The 23,846-nt window shown below is 32.4% G+C and overlaps 1 protein-coding gene across 1 annotated transcript in view; it reads left to right on the top strand.

Moving 5' to 3' along the window:
* Positions 1-23,846, top strand: part of notch1a (notch receptor 1a) — a 68,583-nt gene that overhangs the window by 21,401 nt on the left and 23,336 nt on the right. The window contains 15 exon segments of the mRNA NM_131441.1: positions 1,319-1,581; positions 2,984-3,322; positions 4,244-4,366; positions 6,027-6,260; positions 7,173-7,328; positions 8,724-8,909; positions 9,770-9,883; positions 9,964-10,077; positions 10,862-11,095; positions 12,745-12,855; positions 18,771-19,109; positions 20,940-21,053; positions 22,472-22,591; positions 22,744-22,896; positions 23,082-23,310. Coding sequence (NP_571516.1) covers positions 1,319-1,581; positions 2,984-3,322; positions 4,244-4,366; positions 6,027-6,260; positions 7,173-7,328; positions 8,724-8,909; positions 9,770-9,883; positions 9,964-10,077; positions 10,862-11,095; positions 12,745-12,855; positions 18,771-19,109; positions 20,940-21,053; positions 22,472-22,591; positions 22,744-22,896; positions 23,082-23,310 — 2,829 coding nt within the window.

Genomic DNA, 23,846 nt, shown 5'->3' with positions numbered 1-23,846 from the left:
AATTAGGCATACAAATATCAAATAAATAATAAGTAAATAAAGTCTTTTCTTTTGTTAGAATGAATAAAGTTAGTTTTGTTTGTTTGTTTGTTTACGTTTCATTTATTTATATATTTATTTTGTTGTTTGCTTAGTTTTACTTATTTAGTTTATCAGATTAATTAGTTTGTTGTTTATTTATTAGGTTTTTTTGTTATTAATTGTTTTGGTTTTATTTAGTTATTTATTTTTTTTGTTTATTTGTTTTGTTGGTTATTTATTTGGTTTTATTTAGTTAATTAGTTAATTTATTTAGTCTGTTTGTTTATTTATTAATTTTGTTTGTTTATTTATTTGGTTTTATTTGTTTAGCTTATTTATTTGTTTATTTATTTTGTCTGTCTTTTCATTTATTTTGTTGTTCATTTTATTGGTTTTATTTATTTATTATTCATTCACTTTCTTTTCGGTTTAGTCCCTTTATTAATCTGTGGTCGACACAGCGGAATGAACCTGCCAACTTATCGAGTAAATGTTTTACGCAGCAGATGCCCTTCCAGCTGCAACCCGTCTCTGGGAAACATACACACTCACACTATGGAAAATTTAGCCTACCCAATTCACCTGTACCACATGTGTTTGTACTGTGGGGGAGACCCACGCAAACGCAGGGACAACTTGCAAACTCCACACAGAAATGCCAACTGACCCAGCCGAGGCTCGACCCAACGACCTTCTTGCTGTTAGACGACAGCACTATCTACTGCGCCACTGTGTCGCCCTTATTTACTTTGTTAATTTATTTCGTCTGTTTATTTATTTATTTAGCTTGTTCATTTATTTGGTTTCATCTAGTTTATTTATTTTTGTTGCTAATTTGGTTTTATTTATTTGTGTATTTATATTGCCTGCCTGTTTATTTATTTTGTTTGTTTTTGTTTTATTTTTTTATTTTTTATTTTTTTGGTTTTATTTAGTTTGTTTATTTCTTTTGTTTGTCTGTCTGTTTATCTCTATTTATTTTGTTCTTTATTTATTTGGCTTTGTTTATTTAATATTTAGTTGTTTATTTATTTAGTTCATTTACTTGTTTATTTATTTTGTCTATTTGTTTGTTTTCTTGTTTATTTATTGATTTTGCTTATATAATTGGTTGTATTTATTATTTATTTTGTTGTTTATTCCTTTAGTTTTATTTCATTATTATCTAGTTGTTTGTTTATTTAGTTCATTTACTTGTTTATTAATTTTGTCTATTTGTTTGTTTTCTTTCTTATTTATTTTGCATGTTTGCTTTAATATATTTAATTAAAATGTGTCTGTGTGTGTGTTTCTCCAGGTGTCCTGCAGACTTCGTGGGTGCTCAATGTCAATTCCCGAACCCCTGCAACCCATCCCCATGTCGTAACGGAGGTGTGTGTCGGCCGCAGATGCAGGGCAATGAAGTGGGTGTGAAGTGCGACTGTGTGTTAGGATTCAGTGACCGGCTCTGTCTGACTCCAGTCAATCATGCTTGCATGAACTCTCCCTGCCGGAACGGAGGAACCTGCTCTCTGCTCACACTCGATACCTTCACCTGCCGCTGCCAGCCCGGATGGTCAGGTATGATCAAACACACACGCACTACAGCATTTTACAAACTGAGAAAACCAAACTGCTTTTTGAACTCAAGACATGATGAGAACGTTTACATAAGATGTCATATCAGCCACAAAAAAACTCTCATAAGTGTCAATATTGCAACAGGAATCAAACTATTAAACATATCCTCATCAAATGCCCTATTTATTTAATGGTATCAGACAACGATTTTTATCTCAAAGAGACTTTTTATTTTAATTGTAAGTCCAATTTTTTTTTTGCAGAAGTAAAGCTTAAACTGTTTTAGATTTTTACAATAGTGTCTGGATGCATATAGGGATGCAATGTCAGATTCAATGCACTCAATGGAGCTAGTGACGTCACTGTGAGGGTTAGGGTTATGCCTAGTTCAGACTGCGTGACTTTAGCCCCGATTTTGGTTCGCCATCAGGTTTTGAGAAATCGCCGACAAATGCCTGAAATCACAGGCAAATCGCTGCTCGTGCACGTGAGTGACAATCCCACAGTATGAACGATCAAAGACGCGATCTGATAGAGTCGCCGATGAGTCGCCGATGCCTCTAAATATCTGGAGCTGTCGGCAATGCAAATCATGCCGTGTGAATTGAGTTTTGACTGAAAGTAACATCAGCGATCGCCTACAGCCAATGAGAGAGCAGCTTTCACTTGTGTGTGTGCGTGTGTGTATACCTGCTGCAGGCCAGCGGGAGGCTGGGGGAGAAGTTAAAAGCACTCTTTTTCGGTTTATTTGGACCCACGAAATTGAGGGAAAACTAGTGGAGGTTTGACAGGACTCAGGAGCAGCCGTGTCTGTTTGACGTTTCATACAGAAAGAAATTAGTTTATTATCAACGTTGAGGAGAAATGGCTAATTCCCTTTAAACCCAGGTGAGCAAACATGTACATGTTCTACCCCATTAAAGGCTTCTTTCTTATTATGTAGTTAATAATAAAAGATAGGCTCTACTACGTGTTTTTGGCTGTGAGGCGTAGTTTGGACGAAGTTGTCGGTGATTCTTCCTATAGTAAAGTCATGCAATGTGGATGTCTATGTCCCCAAACCATCTTGCAGTGTAAACAAAGCAGCGACGAAACGCTAGCCCAGATAGTCAAACAGTGTGAAAACATCCGTGACACGACTAGTTGGAAAATCATGCAGTCTGAACTCGGCATTAGGGGTGGGCATTAAAAAGCATTGGATGCCTCCAAGATTGCACAGCACCAGGTCTGCATCCAGCATCGATGTTGTAATGTAATTAAAATATATTCAGTTAAATAGAGTCTTGTATTCATTTAGTTGCTCAAGCTTAAAACGAGACATCAGTTGGGAAATATTTAAAAAAGAAATTCACAGGAGACTGAATAATTGTCTTCAACTGTATATGTGTGTGTGCGTGCGCAGGTAAAACGTGTCAGCTGGCGGACCCGTGCGCCTCGAACCCGTGCGCTAACGGCGGTCAGTGTTCAGCGTTTGAGTCGCACTACATCTGCACGTGTCCTCCGAACTTTCATGGTCAGACGTGCCGGCAGGACGTGAACGAGTGTGCAGTTTCTCCGTCGCCCTGCAGGAACGGCGGCACCTGCATTAATGAGGTGGGCTCTTACCTGTGCCGCTGCCCGCCCGAGTACACCGGCCCACACTGCCAGCGCCTCTACCAGCCCTGCCTGCCCTCGCCCTGCAGGAGCGGAGGAACCTGCGTGCAGACCAGCGACACCACACACACATGCTCCTGCCTGCCAGGTCAGAGCACTGCATGTATACACACACACACACACACACACACACACACACACACACACACCAAACACAAGCATCAATCTAGTGGTTTAGAGCACTCTATATACACACACACAAACAGAAACCTAGCACACCACACACAACACCTTGACACTCATATATATACACACACACACACACACACACACACATCACTCAAGCAGGTCTGAGTGCTGCAAACACACAGACATAGTAACACATTACACGCACGTTCAGAGCACTCTACACACACACACACACACACACACACACACACACACACAAACAGAAACATAGCACACCACACACACACACACACACACACACAGTCAGTCAGTCATACACACATGATCTCTCTCTTTCTCTTTCTCTCTCTCTCTCACACACATACACAGTAACACATAACACACACTTACTCAAACACACACACTTACACACATCACTCAAGTGGTTCAGAGCGCTGTATACTCACACACACAAACAGTAACATAACACACCACACAAACACACACACACACACAAAATAGCTTTATTGTGTTTAGGTTAATGATATGAGATGTGTGCTGTCATTCATTAACAGTGTGTGTGCGTGCGTGCGTGCGTGTGTGTGTGTATGTGTGTTTTTCCCGGAGTGCGGCTCTATTTACTGTCAGTTTATATTTAATCTCAGACAGTGATCTGAACTGAGCCGCTTACACACACACACACACACACACACTTTTTTGTCTAAAAAAAAAAAGTCCAACACTGAGTCCAACACATACATTATGTAAATATTAGTTTATTTTTCTTCGGATGCTGTTTAATTTTAATTTGACAGAACAAATTTTTATTTGTTTATTTTTTGAAGTGAGTTTTAAAGCAGTGTTGTTGTTGTGTGTGTGTGTGTGTGTGTGTGTGTGTCAGGCTTCACAGGTCAGACGTGTGAGCATAATGTTGATGATTGTACTCAACACGCCTGTGAGAACGGCGGACGCTGCATCGACGGCATCAACACCTACAACTGCCACTGCGACAAACACTGGACCGGTACTCTTTTGCACACTTTCAACACAGCCACCAGCAGATTTTACAGTTACATGAAAAAGATATATGTATACAAAACCTTTGCACTGAATAAATGTTAACTAGTTTTTTTTTTGGTAATATAAAGTTTTTTTTATTGCAAAATCCTGTCTTGAAAAATTAAAAAATTAAAAATCTTGTATATTTGACGTGTTTTTTCTCTTCTGAATGACGTCTTCTCATTTATCCCCCACACCTTTTTTTTTTAAGTTTGCTATTTGGGCCACTGGGAGAGCAAAACAAATATTTGTGGTTCTCTCATAATTATTAAATATTATCCCTGTTTATAAGACTTCCACTACTAAAAAAATCTAGAAATGTAAAAAATAAAAAACTATAAAGGTTTATACCACACTATAAATAATTCCAAAATAAAAGTGTGTATTTACATTATTTATTTATTTATTTATTTATTTATTTATTTATGTGTGTGTATATATATCTATATCTATATCTATATCTATATATATATATATATATATATATATATATATATATATATATATATATATATATATATATATATATATATATATATATATATATATATAGATAAGTTGAAGTCAATGATTTTATTTTGCTTTTTTAAATATTTCCCAAATGATGTTTAACAGAGCAAGGAAATTTTCACAGTATGTCTTATAATATTTTTTATTCTGGTGAAAGTCTTATTTGTTTTATTTTGGCTTGAATAAAAGCAGTTATTAATTTTTAAAAAACATTTTAAGGTCAATATTATTAGCTCCCTTAAGCTATATTTTTTTCGATAGTCTACAGCACAAACCATCATTATACAATAACTTGCCTAATTACCCTAACCTGCCTAGATGACCTAATTAACCTAGTTAAGCCTGTAAATGTCACTTTAAGATGTATATAAGTATCTTGAAAAAATATTATTTATTGTCATCATGGCAAAGATAAAATAAATCAGTAATTAGAGATGAGTTATTAAAACTATTATGTTTAGAAATGTGTTGATAAAATCTTTTCTTAGTTAAACAGAAATTGGAAAAAAATAAATAAGGGGGCTAATAATTCTGACTTCAGCAGCTTATATATATATATATATATATATATATATATATATACATACATATATACGTGTGTGTGTGTGTGTACAAATATATTTACATTTCTGTTTATTTATAATTAGTTATTTTTATATATCATTTTATATTATATCAAATACATAAATATACTGTTAGTCAGAATTATTAATTGTAAAACTTCAATTTTAAGTTTTTATATTTTTCGCACAGTTTCTTAGGTAATTCATAACTGCTTCATTATCTAACAGTGTTTTTTCTGTAAAACAATCAAAAACAAATATTGCTTAAAAGGGCTGATAATTTTTTTTAAAAAGCAAATAAGACTTTCTCCATAAGAAAAAATATTATAAGTAATACTGTAAAGAATTCTTTATTCCATTAAAGATGAAATATTAAAAATAATTGACAGGAGGTTGAATAATTTTGCCTTCAACTGTACATGGTACTCATGCAAACTCTTATTTTGGATGTGATTCATCATTTCACAGCACTACTATTTTCTATTTTGCTGTTTGAATTTGTAGTGTAAGACACCTGATGTGTTTTTATTAATATTGTCCTGTTGTCTGCAGGTCAGTACTGTACAGAAGATGTGGACGAGTGTGAACTGTCTCCAAACGCCTGTCAGAATGGCGGGACATGCCACAACACCATCGGCGGTTTCCACTGCGTGTGTGTGAACGGCTGGACTGGCGACGACTGCAGCGAAAACATCGACGACTGCGCCAGCGCTGCCTGCTCGCACGGAGCCACCTGCCACGACCGCGTCGCCTCCTTCTTCTGCGAGTGTCCACACGGGCGCACCGGTCAGCAATAAGCGCATTGCAAAGCTATTTTCATTAAATATATATTTTTTTAGCTATAAAGGATCTTGTATAGTTTTTTAAAGTTGTTTTATTTTTTCAGTTTTATTTCACCAATTTCAGTTAGCAAAAACCATTTGAGTTCTTTTGTTTTTAGTTAATTATTTAAATGCATTTGTCATTTTGTTTATTTAATTTTTTATATAAAATTTTTGTTTGACTTATTTCTGTTTTATTAATTTTAGTATTTCAACATTTTATTTTCTGTAGTCCACAAAGCACTCAACTCTATAATTCATTTTAACACTTTGTTTTTGTTTAAACAAATGCATTCGTTTTTTGTGATTTTTTTTATTATGTTTTTTATAGAACTTAAAAAATTGTTGCAATATGTCTTTAATTTATTGTACTTTAAAAAATATTTATTTTTCAGTTACAAAAAACTTTATTTTTATTTCAGTTTTATTATTTTTAGTATTTTAAATTCAATTATTTTGACTAGCTTTAAAAACATTGTTTTATAGAATATTATTTATTTTTAAACTATAAAGTAATATGTATATATTTATTGGTAAAAAAAATTATTTATATATATATATATATATATATATATATATATATATATATATATATATATATATATATATATATATATATATATATATATATATAATGTGTATATATATAATGTGTGTGTGTGTGTGTGTATATATATATATATATATATATATATATATATATATATATATATATATAATGTGTGTATAATTTTCCTTAAAAATATATAATTGTTAATATTTAAAAATTAATTTTACTTATAAATTAGTTTCTGCTAAATTGCAATTACCAAAAGACAAGTTAAATTCAACATGCATTAATTGTACAATTAATCAACATTAACTCTGTTGCCTGCAGGTCTTCTGTGCCACCTGGACGATGCCTGCATCAGTAACCCGTGTCAGAAAGGCTCAAACTGCGACACAAACCCAGTGAGCGGGAAAGCCATCTGCACCTGCCCGCCCGGATACACTGGATCCGCCTGCAACCAGGACATCGACGAGTGCTCACTTGGTAAAAACACCAATCACAGAAATAACCTTTACATCACATTACACCATATCCTAACTCAACGGATCTCAATTCTGCTTCTCTAATCTGTAGAGTCCACTATGCAGGGCACGTTTTGTTAAATTAAAACGAAGGTCTGCTGTAAAAAGAGAAGTTTATGAAATCCTCAGTTATTGAGAACTGCTGTCCTCTTACTATAGGCGACACTGCTGTGATACATAATAAAAGCCATCTTTTCCATATTTAAAGGACTTTTTGTACTGCCCATCTGAGAACGAAACATGTGAAATTTATATTTTAGAAACCGTTTCTATTTATGTAATGTTTCGGCTGAACAACAGCATGAACTACTATGACAATGATCACCTCAGGTACTGATCATGTGCTTTATTCAGTGTTAACTGTCACTTATGTGTGTTGTAATACTGTTTCATCGTGAAATTTATTGCCATACTACTGAAAGCAGCAACAGATATCTTACTTCACGTTGAAAATAAAAGAACTATCTAACATACAGCTATTAATGTAATTAACTCTATAATTCATTTTAACACTTTTTTTGTTTTAACAAATGCATTCCTTTTTTTGTGATTTTTTTTTTTATTACGTTGTTTGTAGAACTCAAAAAATTGTTGCAATATGTCTTTAATTTATTGTACTTTAAAAAATATTTATTTTTTAGTTACAGAAAGCCACTTTTAATAACTTAAACTGTAAATACATTTATAATTTTTAACACTTTTTACTAAAAAGTAAAAAGTTTAGATTTATTTTTATTTCAGTTTTTTTATTTTTAGTATTTTAAATTTAATTATTTTGACTAGCTTTAAAAACATTGTTTTATAGAATATTTTTTATTTTTAATATTATTTAATTTTAATTTTATGAAGTAATATGTATATATTTATTGGTAAAAAAATATGTATGTGTGTGTGTGTGTGTATGTTATATATTGAGAACGAAGAACGAAACATGTGACTGAGAACCGTATGTGCTTTATTCAGTGTTAACTGTCACTAATGTGAGCTGTAATACCGTTTCATCGTGACATTTATTGCCATACTACTGAAAGCAGCAACATATATCTTACCTCATATTTTGAAAATAAAAGAACTAACTAACATACAGTTATTAATGTATGTATGTAATAAATTAACTTTACAACTATGACTCAGTTCAAATCAATCACTCAGCTTGTACTTTAATAATGTTAAAGAGGTTTAATAAGTTTTAATTAGATAATAAACCCTACCATGTCATTGTGAGTGCACTATTCTGCGTTTCCGCTATTAAATTTTTTTCTGTCGTGTTGCATATCGTGCGGACCGAGAAATTGCTTGTCATGCGTGTGTAGTTAGGACACGATGTTACATATATTTACACCAGCTACTGTTTCAGGTGCAAACCCCTGTGAGCACGGCGGCCGCTGCCTCAACACTAAAGGCTCCTTCCAGTGCAAGTGTCTGCAAGGCTATGAAGGGCCAAGATGTGAAATGGACGTCAATGAGTGCAAGTCGAACCCCTGCCAGAACGACGCAACCTGCCTCGACCAGATTGGAGGATTTCACTGCATCTGCATGCCTGGTGTGTGGACCAATCACTATTTGTTTTATTTGTAAATTCAAGTTTTATTTATTTATTTGTTTGAGTTTTATTTATTTTAATTATTTTATTTGTTTATTTATGTTTTATTTATTTATTTTATATTATTTATTTATTTGTTTTATTTATGTTTTATTAATTTGTTTATTCATGATTTATTATTTTGTTTATTTAGGTTTGATTTATTTATTTACATTTTAGCTGTTTTATTTATTTGTTTGTTTTATTTACTTGTTTGTTTTATTGTTTTTTATTTGTTATATATTTGTTTTCTTTCTTTATTTGTTTATTTATGTTTTATTAATTTGTTTATTTATGTTTATTTGATTGATTGATGGATTGGTTTTATTTCTTTGTTTAATTGAATTTATTTAATTGTGTTTTTTATTTGATTTAATTGTTTTATTAATTATTTATTTAATTGTATTATTTGTTGTATTTATTTGCTTTGTTTATTAATTTATTTATTTTGTTTTATCCGTTTGTTTTAGTCATACAGTTTTATAATACATTACGAAAGAAAACAAGCACTCCAAGAACACATGAAAACACATTTAAATATTTAGCAGTGAACTACAGATAGATAGTCTACAGATAAAATAATAATAAATAAATGATGATCATGCTTTATGTATCCAAAACCGAACTGGAAATGGGGGCTGAGCCACCATAGCATAATATAGGATGAAATTTACATTATACGAAATATTAAAGGAAACAAATTGTGACAATTTTCATTATTTCAATATTATTGTATTCCTCATCAAATAATTTCAAACCTTTAGGCAAATTATTGTCATCAGAGTTACTTACTCTGATTAACTACCTTTTTTTCTATATAGGTTACGAGGGTGTGTTTTGTCAGATCAACACTGATGATTGTGCATCTCAGCCGTGTCTCAACAGTGGAAAATGCATCGACAAAATCAACTCGTTCCACTGCGAATGCCCTAAAGGTAATGTCCACGATTGTGTATTCTCATATGATGAGTTGTGTGTGAGACATCAAAATCAATGCATTTTTCTCCACCTGCAGGGTTTTCTGGGAGTTTGTGTCAGGTGGATGTGGATGAATGTGCCAGTACGCCATGTAAAAATGGAGCTAAGTGCACAGACGGACCCAACAAATACACCTGTGAATGCACCCCAGGTACACAACTATGTGATGTTTTTAATGCTTAAAGAAATCTCATGTTTGTTTTGCTTCAGTTATTTTATCTTCTGTATGTAAATTAGATGTGCTGTGATTAGCCAACGACTTTCAATAGGAAATGAGTCAGTCATTTAGCCAACATTCTAAAAAGGTTCAGGGAAAATGTAGCATATTTTTAAGCACTTCATTTAAAACTCATCTAATGAATTCTAAATATGCAAATTACTTACATTATGATTGACTAACTTCTAAATTCTAAAATTAAGGTTCAAGAAAAATTTTAAAACCCTCTTCATTTTGTTTTATCTCCATCTTAAGAATTTGGAATATGCAAATACCCTGTATCATGATTGGCTTATCTCTTTGAATAGAAAATTAGTCATCGTCAACATGGCCAAATATGCAAATTACTTGCATTATCATTGTGTTCTGGAATTTTTTTTTTTTTTTTTTTTAAATAAATCTTTTCGTTTTGTTATATCTCCATCTTAAGAACTCTGAATATGCAAACAATTCATTTATGATTGGCTTGCGTCTTCGAATTTAAAATGAGTGTCATTTACATTCCAAATATGCAAATTATCTGCATTATGATTGGGTAACCTCTAAATTTAACAAATCTTAAGGTTCAAAAAGAAAATTGGATCACTTTTTTTGTTTAATCTCCATTTTAAGAATTCTGAATATGCAAATTACCTGTATCATGATTGGCTAATATAAAATGAGTGTGGTTGGCAACATTCTAAATATGCATTGAATGTTTTCAAACACCCGTCTGCAGGTTTTTCTGGCATTCACTGTGAGCTGGACATCAACGAGTGTGCGTCGAGCCCTTGTCATTATGGTGTGTGTCGTGACGGTGTGGCCTCCTTCACCTGCGACTGCCGGCCTGGATACACCGGACGCTTGTGTGAAACCAACATCAACGAGTGTCTGAGCCAACCCTGCCGAAACGGAGGAACCTGCCAGGACAGAGAGAACGCCTACATCTGTACCTGTCCTAAAGGAACCACAGGTAAAATTCACACACACACAAACACACACACTCCTGCAGGTATGACTCCATCATCATCATTTCAAAGGTCACTTTTTATTTTAGATCAATTTCTAACAACAATCATTTTCACCTTTATTTTTATTATTATTATTATTATCATTATTATTATTGCTATCTATTATTCTTTGCTAGATGCATAAAGATTTATAATACTGATTCTACGCTATTATTATTATAATTATTATGACACTATTATTACTTCTTTTATTATGTTGTCAATTGAGAATTCAATATTATTACTTCTTCCTAATGTTTTGACCTAAACAGGGATTTTTGTTGTTTATCAATTGAGAATTATATATGTAAATAACCTGTATTGCGATTAGCTAACTTCCAAAAATTAATTATTATGTTTATTTGAATTATTATTATCACTGCTATCTATTATTCTATAGTAGAAGCATATAGATTTATTATACAGATTCTACACTGTTATTATTATTATTATTATTTTTATACAGTTATTATTATACTATTATTGTTATTTTCTTCCTGGTGTTTTGACTTTAAGTGTTTTGTTGTCAACTGAGAATTAAATATGTAAATTACCTGTATTGTGATTGGCTAACTTCTAAATTTTATGATTAAGGTTGAGGAAGATAAGATCTTAAGAAACCTGAATATGCAAATGATCCAATCATGACTGGCTTATCTTTTCGAATAGAAAATGAGTGCCATTGCCAACATGCCCAAATATGCAATTATTATGCTTATTTTACTATAATAATAATAATTATTATTATTGCTATCTATTATTCTTTAATAGATTGATATAGATGTATTATACAGATTCTACGTTGTTGTCATTATTATTATTATTATTATGCTATTATTATTATCATCCTTTTGATGTTTTGAATTAAACCGTGTTTTTGTTGTCAATTGAGAATTATATATGTAAATTACCTCTATCGTGATTGGCTGATATCTTCAAATAGGAAATTCAAGAGTTCACACTTAGAGATTGCTTCACGCTATTGGCAGGTTTGGCATGCTGACGCATGCGGGAGAGAACCCTGAGCTCTGAGATACTTGAGCACAGGGCTCCCGCCTTGTCAATTAGCATGTAAAAGGGTCTGAGATCAGGTAGATCTCGAGAGCTCCCACTGGTAAAGGTGAAAAGAGGGAGATGGGGTGGATGGGGATATTCTTCCAATACTAATATAAGGCGGTAAGGTTAAAATTGGTCTGTTTATTGTAGGCTTGTATTAATCTGATTGGATTATTGCTGATTACAGATGAGAGATCAGTCGTGATCAATCATACCACATGCTCTTCTCGAAATTTGTTTAAATACTTCACTTAAAGTCATTGCCAATGTTCTAAATATGTTGTTAGTCAATGTTTTGTTAATTTCTTCAACTTTTTCACAGATTCGTCTCATAAAGGCCCTTTAAAAAGGATAATAATTGTGAAGAATTAAAGAAATGTGAATTCTAATCTCTTGTTTTCAAAGTATTGCAATTTATTTCTCTCAGAACTGTGACTTCACCTCTAGCTTATTTTGTAGCACAAACAGTCATTCTTAAAATTAAAATCTCGAATAAATTCCGCAGTTCTGGAAAAATGTGGAATATTTAAAATAAAAAGTGTCTCTGCGTTGGCAGGTGTGAACTGCGAGATCAACATTGACGACTGCAAGAGAAAGCCATGTGACTATGGAAAGTGCATAGACAAGATTAATGGCTATGAGTGTGTCTGCGAACCCGGATACTCAGGTGAGTCAGTGCAGCATCTCTGTGTGTGTGTATGTGTGTGTGTGAGAGAGAGAGAGAACAGGTGGCCAGCGGAGTGCAGAGCTTGGGTATCAGATGACTGCAGACAGAGACTGCTTTTCCCAACTGTCTCTCTCTCACACACACACACACACACACTCACACAGGTGTCCTTTACTTTAATGCTGCGGCCCCAGCGATCCCATGAGTGACCCTTTTCATGTTGCATTTAAAAGGAAAAGGTACAATAGGCCTTGTTAAATCATGAATACAATCAGGTTTTTAGGGGCGCCAGGAGTATTATCACAAATCAAGGACACGATTACAACTTTCTCCAATGCTTATTTATTGTAAAATTAATACTTTGAGCAGGGAAGCATTACAATCATCAAAAGTGATCATAAATTTATTTTACATTTTTTGGGATTTAGTGGTTAGCACTGTCATCTCACAGCAAGAAGGTCGCTGGTTCGAGTCCCGGCTAGGTCAGTTGGCATTTCTGTGTGCAGTTTGCATGTTCTCCCCATATTCACGTGGGTTTCCTCCGGGTGCTCCGGTTTCCCCCAAAGTCCAAACTCATGTGCTGTAGGTGAATTGGGTAGGCTAAATTATCCGTAGTGTATGTGTGTGAATGAGAGTGTATGGATGTTTCCCAGTGATGGGTTGCAGCTGGAAGGGCATCCGCTGCGAAAAACATGTGCTGGATAAGTTCCACTGTTGCCACCCCAGATTAATAAAGGGACTAAACCAAAAAGGAATGAATGAATGAATGAATGAATGAATGAATGAATGAATGAATGAATGAATGAATGAATAATCTATATATACAGCAGGCAGAGATCTGGGGGCAGGAAGTTTCAGAAGATAACTTTATCCTACATCATTTTTCATATGTATTATTTTTTTAAGGAAAATAAGGGTTATACGATGTGTTCTTAAGTTCCTCTAGTTAAAAAAAAAGAAGTAAAATAAAAAAAGTCCTGCAAGTTCTGAAAGAGATCAAGCCTCAGCCAGGTCACAAAAAGTAACGCAAAAGTAACACAAAAGTAACTAAGTAACGTAACTACTTACTTGTTTGGGGAGTAACTCAATATTGCGATCCATTACTTTCTAAGTAACTTTCCCCGACACTGCTCGTATATGGCTGGCTATTCGCTGCATATCAATTATTATAAAAGCGTGACCGCACACACACATGCACTGCAGCGATGAGAGCTGTGCACGTCGGACTGTGTTATTAAGGATCTCCCGCTGGATCTAATCTCACTATGTTTGTTTTTGTTTTTTTAGATGGAAATTTTTTTTTTTTTTTTTTTTTATTAATTGAATTAATTAAAAAAAAAAAAAAAAAAAACACCCCCCTCCCCTGCGGTCTCTTGAAACTGGGCTTTACAATGAATAGAAGTTAACATAGAAAAAAAAACAGAATACAGTATCAAATATCAATTATACAAAGCAAGGCAATCATTCTGGATCCTGATAATTTCTTTGTGCAATAAACGAGGAGATTTTGTCAGCAGCTAAAGTCCAGATCTGTAATGTACTCATTTGTACCAAGTTCACTCGCGCCGTGAATAACTCCAACATTATAATGTCTTGAAGTTGTACCAACCACTTGTACATGTCCAAATTATGTGGAGGCGGCCAATGTTGGGCTAGTAATTTTTTAGCAGAAGTTAAGCCAGCCGGCCAAACAGCTTTTTGTTGCTTGGTTAGGTTCAACGTAGAATCATCACTCAGTAATAGAACAGAAGGATTCAATGGTACAGGATATTCAATAATTTCTGATAGGATGACACAGATCTCATTCCAAAATCTTTGTACTTTCTCACATTCCCACATCATATGGAAAAAAGATCCAAGTTCTTGGTTAGGACATTTATCACAGAAAGGACTAAAGGAGGCATTGATACGATGTCTCACTATATTTGTTAGACATGATATTAAATTCTCCTTGTCTCTATCTAACAACATGTTCCCAGACTTTGGTCTGTTGAATCTATTAATTGTTCTCAGTTAACGTGTTTTGGCTGAGCACTAAGATAAGTTAATATATTAATTAATGTAACCGCAAACACTGTTTGCTTTCATTTCCTGTATAGTATTCACCTTTTTCTTCGGCGGCGAGCGGACGCAGCCATTTGAATCTTTTTGGCTCAAGACTTCCGGTCTCATTTACTTCCATTAATTTTAAGACATTAAAAACTACTCGTTTCGCTGTTTGATGATGCAAACTGATATTTCCTTATGTTATTCTACTTGGTCTGTATAGTCATGCAAACATTTGTTTGTAGAGCAAGTAGTTTGACCATTTTCTGCCGTTTATTTTTCCTATGCATTTCTCTCATTGGCGACTAAATCAGGTATATGCCGAGCTAGTGCTGTTCCCATGCTGATAAACTTCCGGTAACCTGTTATTGTGAACTTTTTTTCCATTTTATACGGTTCCTTATACAGCATCGATGTTGTAATGTCATTAAAATACATTCAGTTAAATAAACTTTAGCATTTATTTAGTTGCTCAAGCGTAAAACGAGAAAAAAAGCCGTTTACTCGCACGCGCCCGTCAGAATCGGCAGGCTAACGCAGAAGCTCCATTGAATATACTGGGGTAAAATAAATGCTCATATTATAAAGACATGGCGGGGGAAATGTAATTTAATGCAGTGCTTCTTGTACAATCTGAGACCCACTTTAAATCAGATATCACTCACCCAGTGGAGATTGCTGATTTTTAAAGAAAACAGACCTTAAACGCGCCGGATTTTGCATTGGCATTCAATTCGCCGGAAGAGCTTAACCCAGATTACCGGCAAATTAAAAGTCCTATTAGCATGCTTCGGCATATACCCCATCGGAAGTTCTAAGACAATCGCGAAAACAGGTGCACTTCCACATTTTAGAAAAAGGTCAATAAACCAGGGGTGGCCAACCCTGTTCCTGGAGAGCCACCTTCCTGCCGATTTCAGTTGCAACCTATATCAAACACAGCTGCCTGTAATTATCACATGGTGTTCAGGTCCTAATTAATTGGTTCAGGTGTGTTTGATATGGGTAGCAGCTGAAATCTGCAGGAAGGTGGCTCTCCAGGAACAGGATTGGCCACCTCTGGTATAAACTTATTGTACGTTATACTTTTATAATGGCCATTATTGATTATTAAACTGATATTCAGCAAAAGAGAGGGTATGTTTCATATTTTCAATGAAAATGGACGGAGGAATGACGTGGAATGACGTTATATAGAAGGCTCTGTTTTGTTCTAAATAAGTATACAGTGAAGGTGACGCTCGTATAAATATGCAGCTACACGACGCCTTACGTCGATTAAGTTGCTAATATCAAAATGAAAATAGGCAGTTCCTTATATCTTGTTTTCATATTATTGTTAAGAAAGTGAAACGGTGTAGCCAGGATGATGTGATTGATGTTATAAAGTACACTGTTCCCTTTGGAGTTTGTTTTCCATATCTAACTTGCGAAGTCTGAACAAGGAGAGGATGCAGGACTTAACTGTGTGTAGGCTACTTAATATCGAGAGGAAAAAACCCCAATCAGATTCAGATCAGCCACACCTCAGTTTTCAGATGTCTCCGTTCTCCCCCGTCCACACTAACACAGAGCAGCAGTGTTTTTTAAAAGGAAAACGGCCTCTTCAACATTTTCAAAACGCTCCTTTTTCGGCGCTCATAAACTCCGGCGTAGTGTGGACGGGTGGCAAAAGTTATGTGCTTTCAAACTGTAACGTATTAGTGTAAACAGGGCCTAAAATGTAAATCAGGCTGAACTCTAAACAGTCTAGCAGATGTTTTTTTTTCATGACCAGAACTTTTTTGTGTGCTGCTATTCATATTATAGTAAGCATTATATTCACTTCAATGTGTGTGTGAGAGAGAAACTGCAATAAAGTCCCATTGTTGTTGGAGAATCAAACAGTTACCCATTAGCCAACAGAGGAGACTCTCTCTCTCTCTGTGTGTGTGTGTGTGTGTGTGTGTGTGTGTGTGTGTGTGTGTGTGTGTGTGTGTGTGTGTAATTGTTGTTCGGCCGTGTGTGAAATGGGGTCTGTTCTTTTGTATGTGCAAACAGCCCTCAGTAGGGTCTGTTCTCCCCCCCTCGGCGAGTGTGTGAAAGACAGAAAGAAAGGAGGAATGAAAGAGCACAAGAGGGTGGAGGAAATCCTTTGTGTTTGGAGCAGGGCTGGAGTTTTGGGATGAGACACACACACATACACACACAGCAGACAAAGCACAAGAGGTCAGCACACATCCTAAGAAAATTCCTTTAGTTGTGTGTGTGTGTGTGTGTGTGTGTGTGTGTGTGTGTGTTTTACATGCTTTTTTTGGCTCACTTGTGTATTCATTTTGCTGTATTACATGGAAATGCATATAGTTTTTATTGTAAAATCAATACTTTGGGCAGTGTGCCATGGTGGCTCAGTGGTTAGCATGGTCGCCTTAAAGCAAAAAGGTCAATGGTTCAAGTCCTGGCTGGGCCAGTTGGCATTTCTGTGAGGAGTTTGCATGTTCTCCCCGTGTTGGTGTGGGTTTCAAATAGGTCTCAAACTGCATTCCTGGAGGGCAGCAGCTCTGCACAGTTTTGCTCCAACCCTAATCAAACACAGCTGATGCAACCTATTATTTGATTATTTGATTTATTATTTTATTATTTATTATTTTATATTGTTTTTTTATTATTTATTTTTTGTTGAATTGTATTTAATTTATAAAAGTTTATTTTAAAGTATTTTCATTTAATTACACACATTTTTAATGTATTGTATTTTCAAATTATTTTATATTATTCATTTATCTTTAAAAATTGTATTTGTATTTTATATTTAATAGAATTTCTTTTCTTTTTTATGAAATAAAATATGTTATAGCAAGAATAATTATACTACTAGTTGCTATTATTATTATATATGCTACTACTACTACTATTGTTATTTGTGCTGCTTCTACTAATATCATTATTATTATTTATGCTGCTACTACTACTACTAATATTATTATTATTATTATTATTATTATTATTATTATTTATGCTACAATTTTATTATTATTATTATTTATGCTACTTCTACTACTAATATTATTATTATTTATATTATTATTATTTTAGCAACAATTTTATTATTATTATTATTATTATTTATATTATTATTATTGTTATTATTGTTATTATTATTATTTATGCTACTACTACTACTACTACTACTACTAATAATAATAATAATAATAATAATAATAATTATGATGATTATTATTATTGTTATTATTAGTATTAGTATTATTATTTATGCAATTATTATTATTATTAATGCTACTTCTACAAATATTATTATTTGTACTATTATTATTATTATTTATACTACTATTATTGTTGTTATTATTATTATTTATACTATTATAATTATTATTATTGTTTATACTACTATTATTATTTATTACTATTATTATTATTTTATTATTATTATTTATACTTCTATTATTTCTATTATTAATATTTATGCTACTTCTATTATTATTATTATTATTATTATTATTATTATTATTTATACTATTATTATTATTTACACTACTACTTGTATTATTATTATTATTATTATTATTATTATTGTTATATTTCTTTATGCTATTATTATTATTATTATTATTGTTAATATTATTATTATATGGATGATAGGAAATAATGATAATACAAATAACAAAAATCATAACTTGATATTACTCTTAGAAGCAACATAGTTTTCAGTAAAGTGTTATATTCATCTCTAAGATTATTATTTCTTTGAATATAACTATGGCCACTTGTGTATTAATTTAGCTGTATTTTAGAGAATTGCATAGAATGGTATATTTCTCTCTTAAATGTTGCATCATGAATGTTGAACATTTCTGTCATTTTTCTCTCAGGCTCAATGTGCAACATCAACATTGACGACTGCGCGTTGAACCCATGCCACAACGGCGGCACCTGTATTGACGGTGTGAACAGCTTTACCTGTCTGTGTCCCGACGGTTTTCGGGATGCCACCTGTCTCTCGCAGCACAACGAGTGCTCCAGCAACCCCTGCATCCACGGCAGCTGCCTGGACCAGATCAACAGCTACAGGTGTGTGTGTGAGGCCGGCTGGACGGGACGCAACTGCGACATCAACATCAACGAGTGCCTGTCCAACCCCTGCGTGAACGGAGGAACCTGCAAAGACATGACCAGTGGATACCTGTGCACATGCAGAGCCGGATTCAGCGGTACGACACACTAATGCACACTACTGTGTACATCCTTATATTAGATGGGTTAGAATGCTTATGCTGGCTTTTCAAAGTGTTTTTTTTAAATGCATTTTTTTTGCCCTCATTTCTAAACATAATATTTAATAATAGATTTATAACTCATTTCTACTAACTGATTTCTTTTGTATTTGCCATAATGACAGTACATAATATTTGACTGGATATTTTTTTAGGATACTAGTATTCAGCTTAAATTGACATTTAAAGGCTTAACTAGGTTAATTAGGCAGGTTAGGGTAATTAGGCAAGTCATTGTGTAACAGTGGTTTGTTCTGTGGGCAATCGAAAAATAGCTTATGGGGGCTGATTATATTGAATATTGAAAATGTTTTTAAAAAAATTAAAGCTGCTTTTATTCTAGCCTAAATAAAGCAGATAAGACTTTCTCCAGAAGAAAAAATATTATCAGACATACTGTGAAAATTTCCTTGCTCTGTTCAACATCATTTGGGAAATATTTAAAAAAGAATAAAACTTGAATGTCAGTTTTGACTTGCTTTTCTGGCTTATGAAAAGGAATAAAAATGTAAATAACAAATTTTTATTTCTAAATAAGAACACTTATGAACTAAATTTATTTTAAATTCACATAACCTTTTTGTTTTCTTTATTATATTATTAAAATCAAATTAAATGTAAAAATTAATATGTAGTTATATATGTAATTGTAATACACTTAGAAGTATACATTTGCCCACTGTTGTACCTTTCTGCTGTATGTTTTTGACATCAAATTCTGTTTTTTAGATGTTTTTAAACTATGCTTGCTTTTTTGTTCTAGAATTAGAATTCAATAAAAATTAAACAAAAATGTTTTGCTTTTAAAAATAAATTATCATCATAAATATATGTAATATTTTCTTAAAACACTTTGAAGTATGCATTTGCTACAAAACCAATGCTATTTTTGGTTTTTAAAAATGTTATTAAAACAAACAAAACAAAAGTGTTAAATAATAAATATGCTATCCTTTTGTTCTAGAAAAAAATTTTTTTTTAAACTTATTAAAATAAATAAATAAAAAGTAATAATATACTGTTAAAACACTTTGAAGTGTGCGCATGCATGTGTGTTTTCCAAATACTGACTTCAGATGGAGTTTTTAATTATGCGTACTTTTGGCTGAAAAATGAAATTAAACAAAAAATACAATAAAATTTTGAAAATTGAAAATATTTCGTACTAAAATAAAAATGCAATATAATTATATAAATATAAAACAGTAGTTTTAATACACTTAGAAGCATTGCATTTGCCACCTTTTTACCTTAAAAGCTACTTTTTTCTTACTGGTTTGACACTTAGTAAAGTATCACCAGGAATATTTTAGAATATTTTTAGAATGTTAAAAATTTATTTTTTGATTTTTGTTATTTTTTTTTATTGTATATTAATTAATGTTCTTGTTATTTATTATTGTTGAAATGTTCTTGCCATGAAAATAGCCTTGGATGCTGATATGGCATCCAATGGTATCATTAACATCATCATCAGTTTTACTGATCTGTATATGTAGTTTTTTTTTTGTTTTTTTTTTGGTCATAATAAATCATAGTTTTGCCTTAAACAGATATCCACAGTGGATATTTGAAGTATGCATGCATTAAAACTAACAATTGAATTTGTGTAGTAAAAATGTCATTGAAGCTGATGGTGAAATTTGCAATTGTGAGTTAATTATACTATGCAAAGCATGCATAATAAGAAACTCAATACTTGCATGCATTTCGCCCTTTACTTTTGTGCATTTTGTCTATAACAGTGGTTTATTTTCTCGCATTCAGGTCCGAACTGCCAGATGAACATTAATGAGTGTGCGTCGAACCCGTGTCTGAACCAGGGCTCCTGCATTGACGACGTGGCTGGATTCAAGTGCAACTGCATGCTGCCGTACACAGGTACAAACTCCACCATTGTTTTCTTCTGCCAAAACAGCACAGAGTCGTGAAATAACACTGTAGAGTCGAGGGTGGCTGCTCCAGTAGATTTATTTCCTGTTTGGCCACTTCCTGTTTCCGGTCGAGCCTAAGAATTGACAATTGGAGGAAACGCAGAGGGACTTCCTGCTGTGAGGAAACCGATAAGGAAGTGCTTGCTTGAAAAATCAGGCAATAGAAGAGAGAAGGCTTAAATAACAGACACAGATTTACTGCTGGACTCAATCAACTGAGTTTTTTACACTGATATTGAGGGGTAAAGCTGCAGGATAGACTTCAATAGAGTCTGCTGTTTAGTTATAGCAGCATTTAATGTTCTTTATGTACTATTTGTGGTAATATGCTATTAGCTTTGGTTGTTATTTACATTGGTTTTCTTTCAGTTCTTGTATTTATATTTATAATTATTTAATATGTTTATTATATTTATTTATTTATTTATTAATTATGTTTATTATGATTATTATATTTATTTATTATGTTTATTTATTTATGTTTCTTATATTTATGTATTTATTATGTTTATTTGTTTATTAATTTATTTTGTTTATTTATTATGTTCATATATATTTCTTATATTATGTTTATTTATTTATTAATTGTTAATTTATTATTATGTCTGTTTGTTTTTATAATGTTTATATTGATTTATTATGTTTATTTATTTATTTATTTATTATGTTTATTTATTTATAATCTTTATTTATTTATTATGTTTATTTTATTTATTTATTATGTTTATTTATTTATTGTGTTTGTTTATTTATTTATTTATTTACTATGTTGTATTTATTTATCATGCTTATTTATCTATTATGTTTATTATATTTATTTATTTATTTATTATGTTTATTATATTTATTTATTATGTTTATTATATTTATGTATTTATCATCTTTATTTATTTATTATGTATATTTATTTATTAATTTATTTTATTTATTATATATATATATATATATATATATATATTTCTTATTTTTATTTATTTCTTATTTTTATTTATTTATTATGTTTATTTATTTATTATGTTTATTTTATTTGTTTAATTATTATGATTATTATATTTTATTATTTATTTATTTATTTTGTTTATTATATTTATTAATTTTTTACTTATGTTAATTATATTTATTTATTATGTTCATTTATATATTCATATATTTTGTTTATTTATTATGTTTATTTATTAATAATGCTTCTTTTATTTATTATGTTTATTTATTTATTCATTGTTTATTTATTTGTTTCTGTTTATTTGTTTGTTTGTTTGTTTGTTTGTTTGTTTGTTTGAATGTATGGACTAGTTTTAGTTAATGATGGTAACCCTGACCTTATTCTCTCTCTCTCTCTCTTTTTCTCTCTGTGTGTGTGTTTAGGTGAGGTGTGTGAGAATGTTTTAGCCCCTTGTTCACCACGTCCCTGTAAAAACGGCGGTGTGTGTCGTGAATCTGAGGATTTCCAGAGCTTCTCCTGTAACTGTCCTGCTGGATGGCAAGGTAAATGTGTGTGTGCACTTGCGTGTATTTTAAAGAGTGTTTGTGAGATTCTCAGTGTGTAAAGACAAGAACGTGTGTGTGTGTGTGTGTGTGTGTGTTTGTATTTGTCTCTTCATCATAATAATCTCTTCATGTGGTGTGTATGTGTGCAGGTCAAACGTGTGAGGTGGACATTAATGAGTGTGTGAGGAACCCGTGCACTAATGGAGGAGTGTGTGAAAACCTGCGCGGTGGATTTCAGTGCCGCTGCAATCCTGGATTCACTGGAGCTCTATGTGAAAACGACATTGACGACTGCGAGCCCAGTAGGAACACACACATCTCACACCTCACTTAACTAATGTTATCTTAAAATATGCAAATATGTTAGTAGGCGTTATTTAATGAAGTAAATTTGCATACATTTAAAAAAAAAAAAAGCTAACAGAAAAATAAATGAGCTGATGATGTGAATATGTGAGTAACAGTGTGTTTGTGTTCTCTCCCTCAGACCCGTGCAGTAACGGCGGCGTGTGTCAGGACAGGGTCAATGGTTTTGTGTGTGTGTGTTTGGCTGGTTTTCGAGGGGAGCGCTGTGCAGAGGACATTGATGAGTGTGTGAGCGCCCCCTGCAGGAATGGTGGAAACTGCACAGACTGTGTTAACAGCTATACCTGCAGCTGCCCTGCGGGCTTCAGTGGCATCAACTGCGAGATCAACACACCCGACTGCACCGAGAGGTACACACACATTTCAGCATAATCACAAAATATATACACACTTTGACCTAAAACTGATGATAAATTATTTAGGGATTGAACATGCATGCTGATCCTCTAAATTTGTTTTGTATTAAATTTATTTGTTATAATTTAAGATGCATGTTTAAAAATAAATAAATAAAAATAAATATATATATACTTGAGATGCATTTAATTTATTTAAAATTATGCATTAAATTGTGTCCATTTTTACAATCTTTATACAATGTATTTTTTAGGCAATGTTAAAATATTTAAATATTTATTTAAACTGTTTTCAGTTGTCTGTTACTTCTTATATACAAAATAGTTCATATTGTTTACATATTAGTTATCTATATATTTCATCTATATTTATCTTTATTTTTTCTAAGTTTATTTTCTTTATTTTTTTATATATAATGATTTTTTATTTGAGATGCATTTAATTTTTATTTTATTGAATTTGTTTTGTATACTATTTTTCATACAATGTTTTTGATATATAATTTAGGCATTATTTATATATGTAAGTA

Source organism: Danio rerio, chromosome 21, assembly GCF_049306965.1.
Source record: "Danio rerio strain Tuebingen ecotype United States chromosome 21, GRCz12tu, whole genome shotgun sequence".
NCBI lineage: Eukaryota > Metazoa > Chordata > Actinopteri > Cypriniformes > Danionidae > Danio > Danio rerio.
The sequence above is the reverse complement of the archived record's forward strand: the minus strand, read 5'-3'. Positions and strand labels throughout refer to the sequence as shown.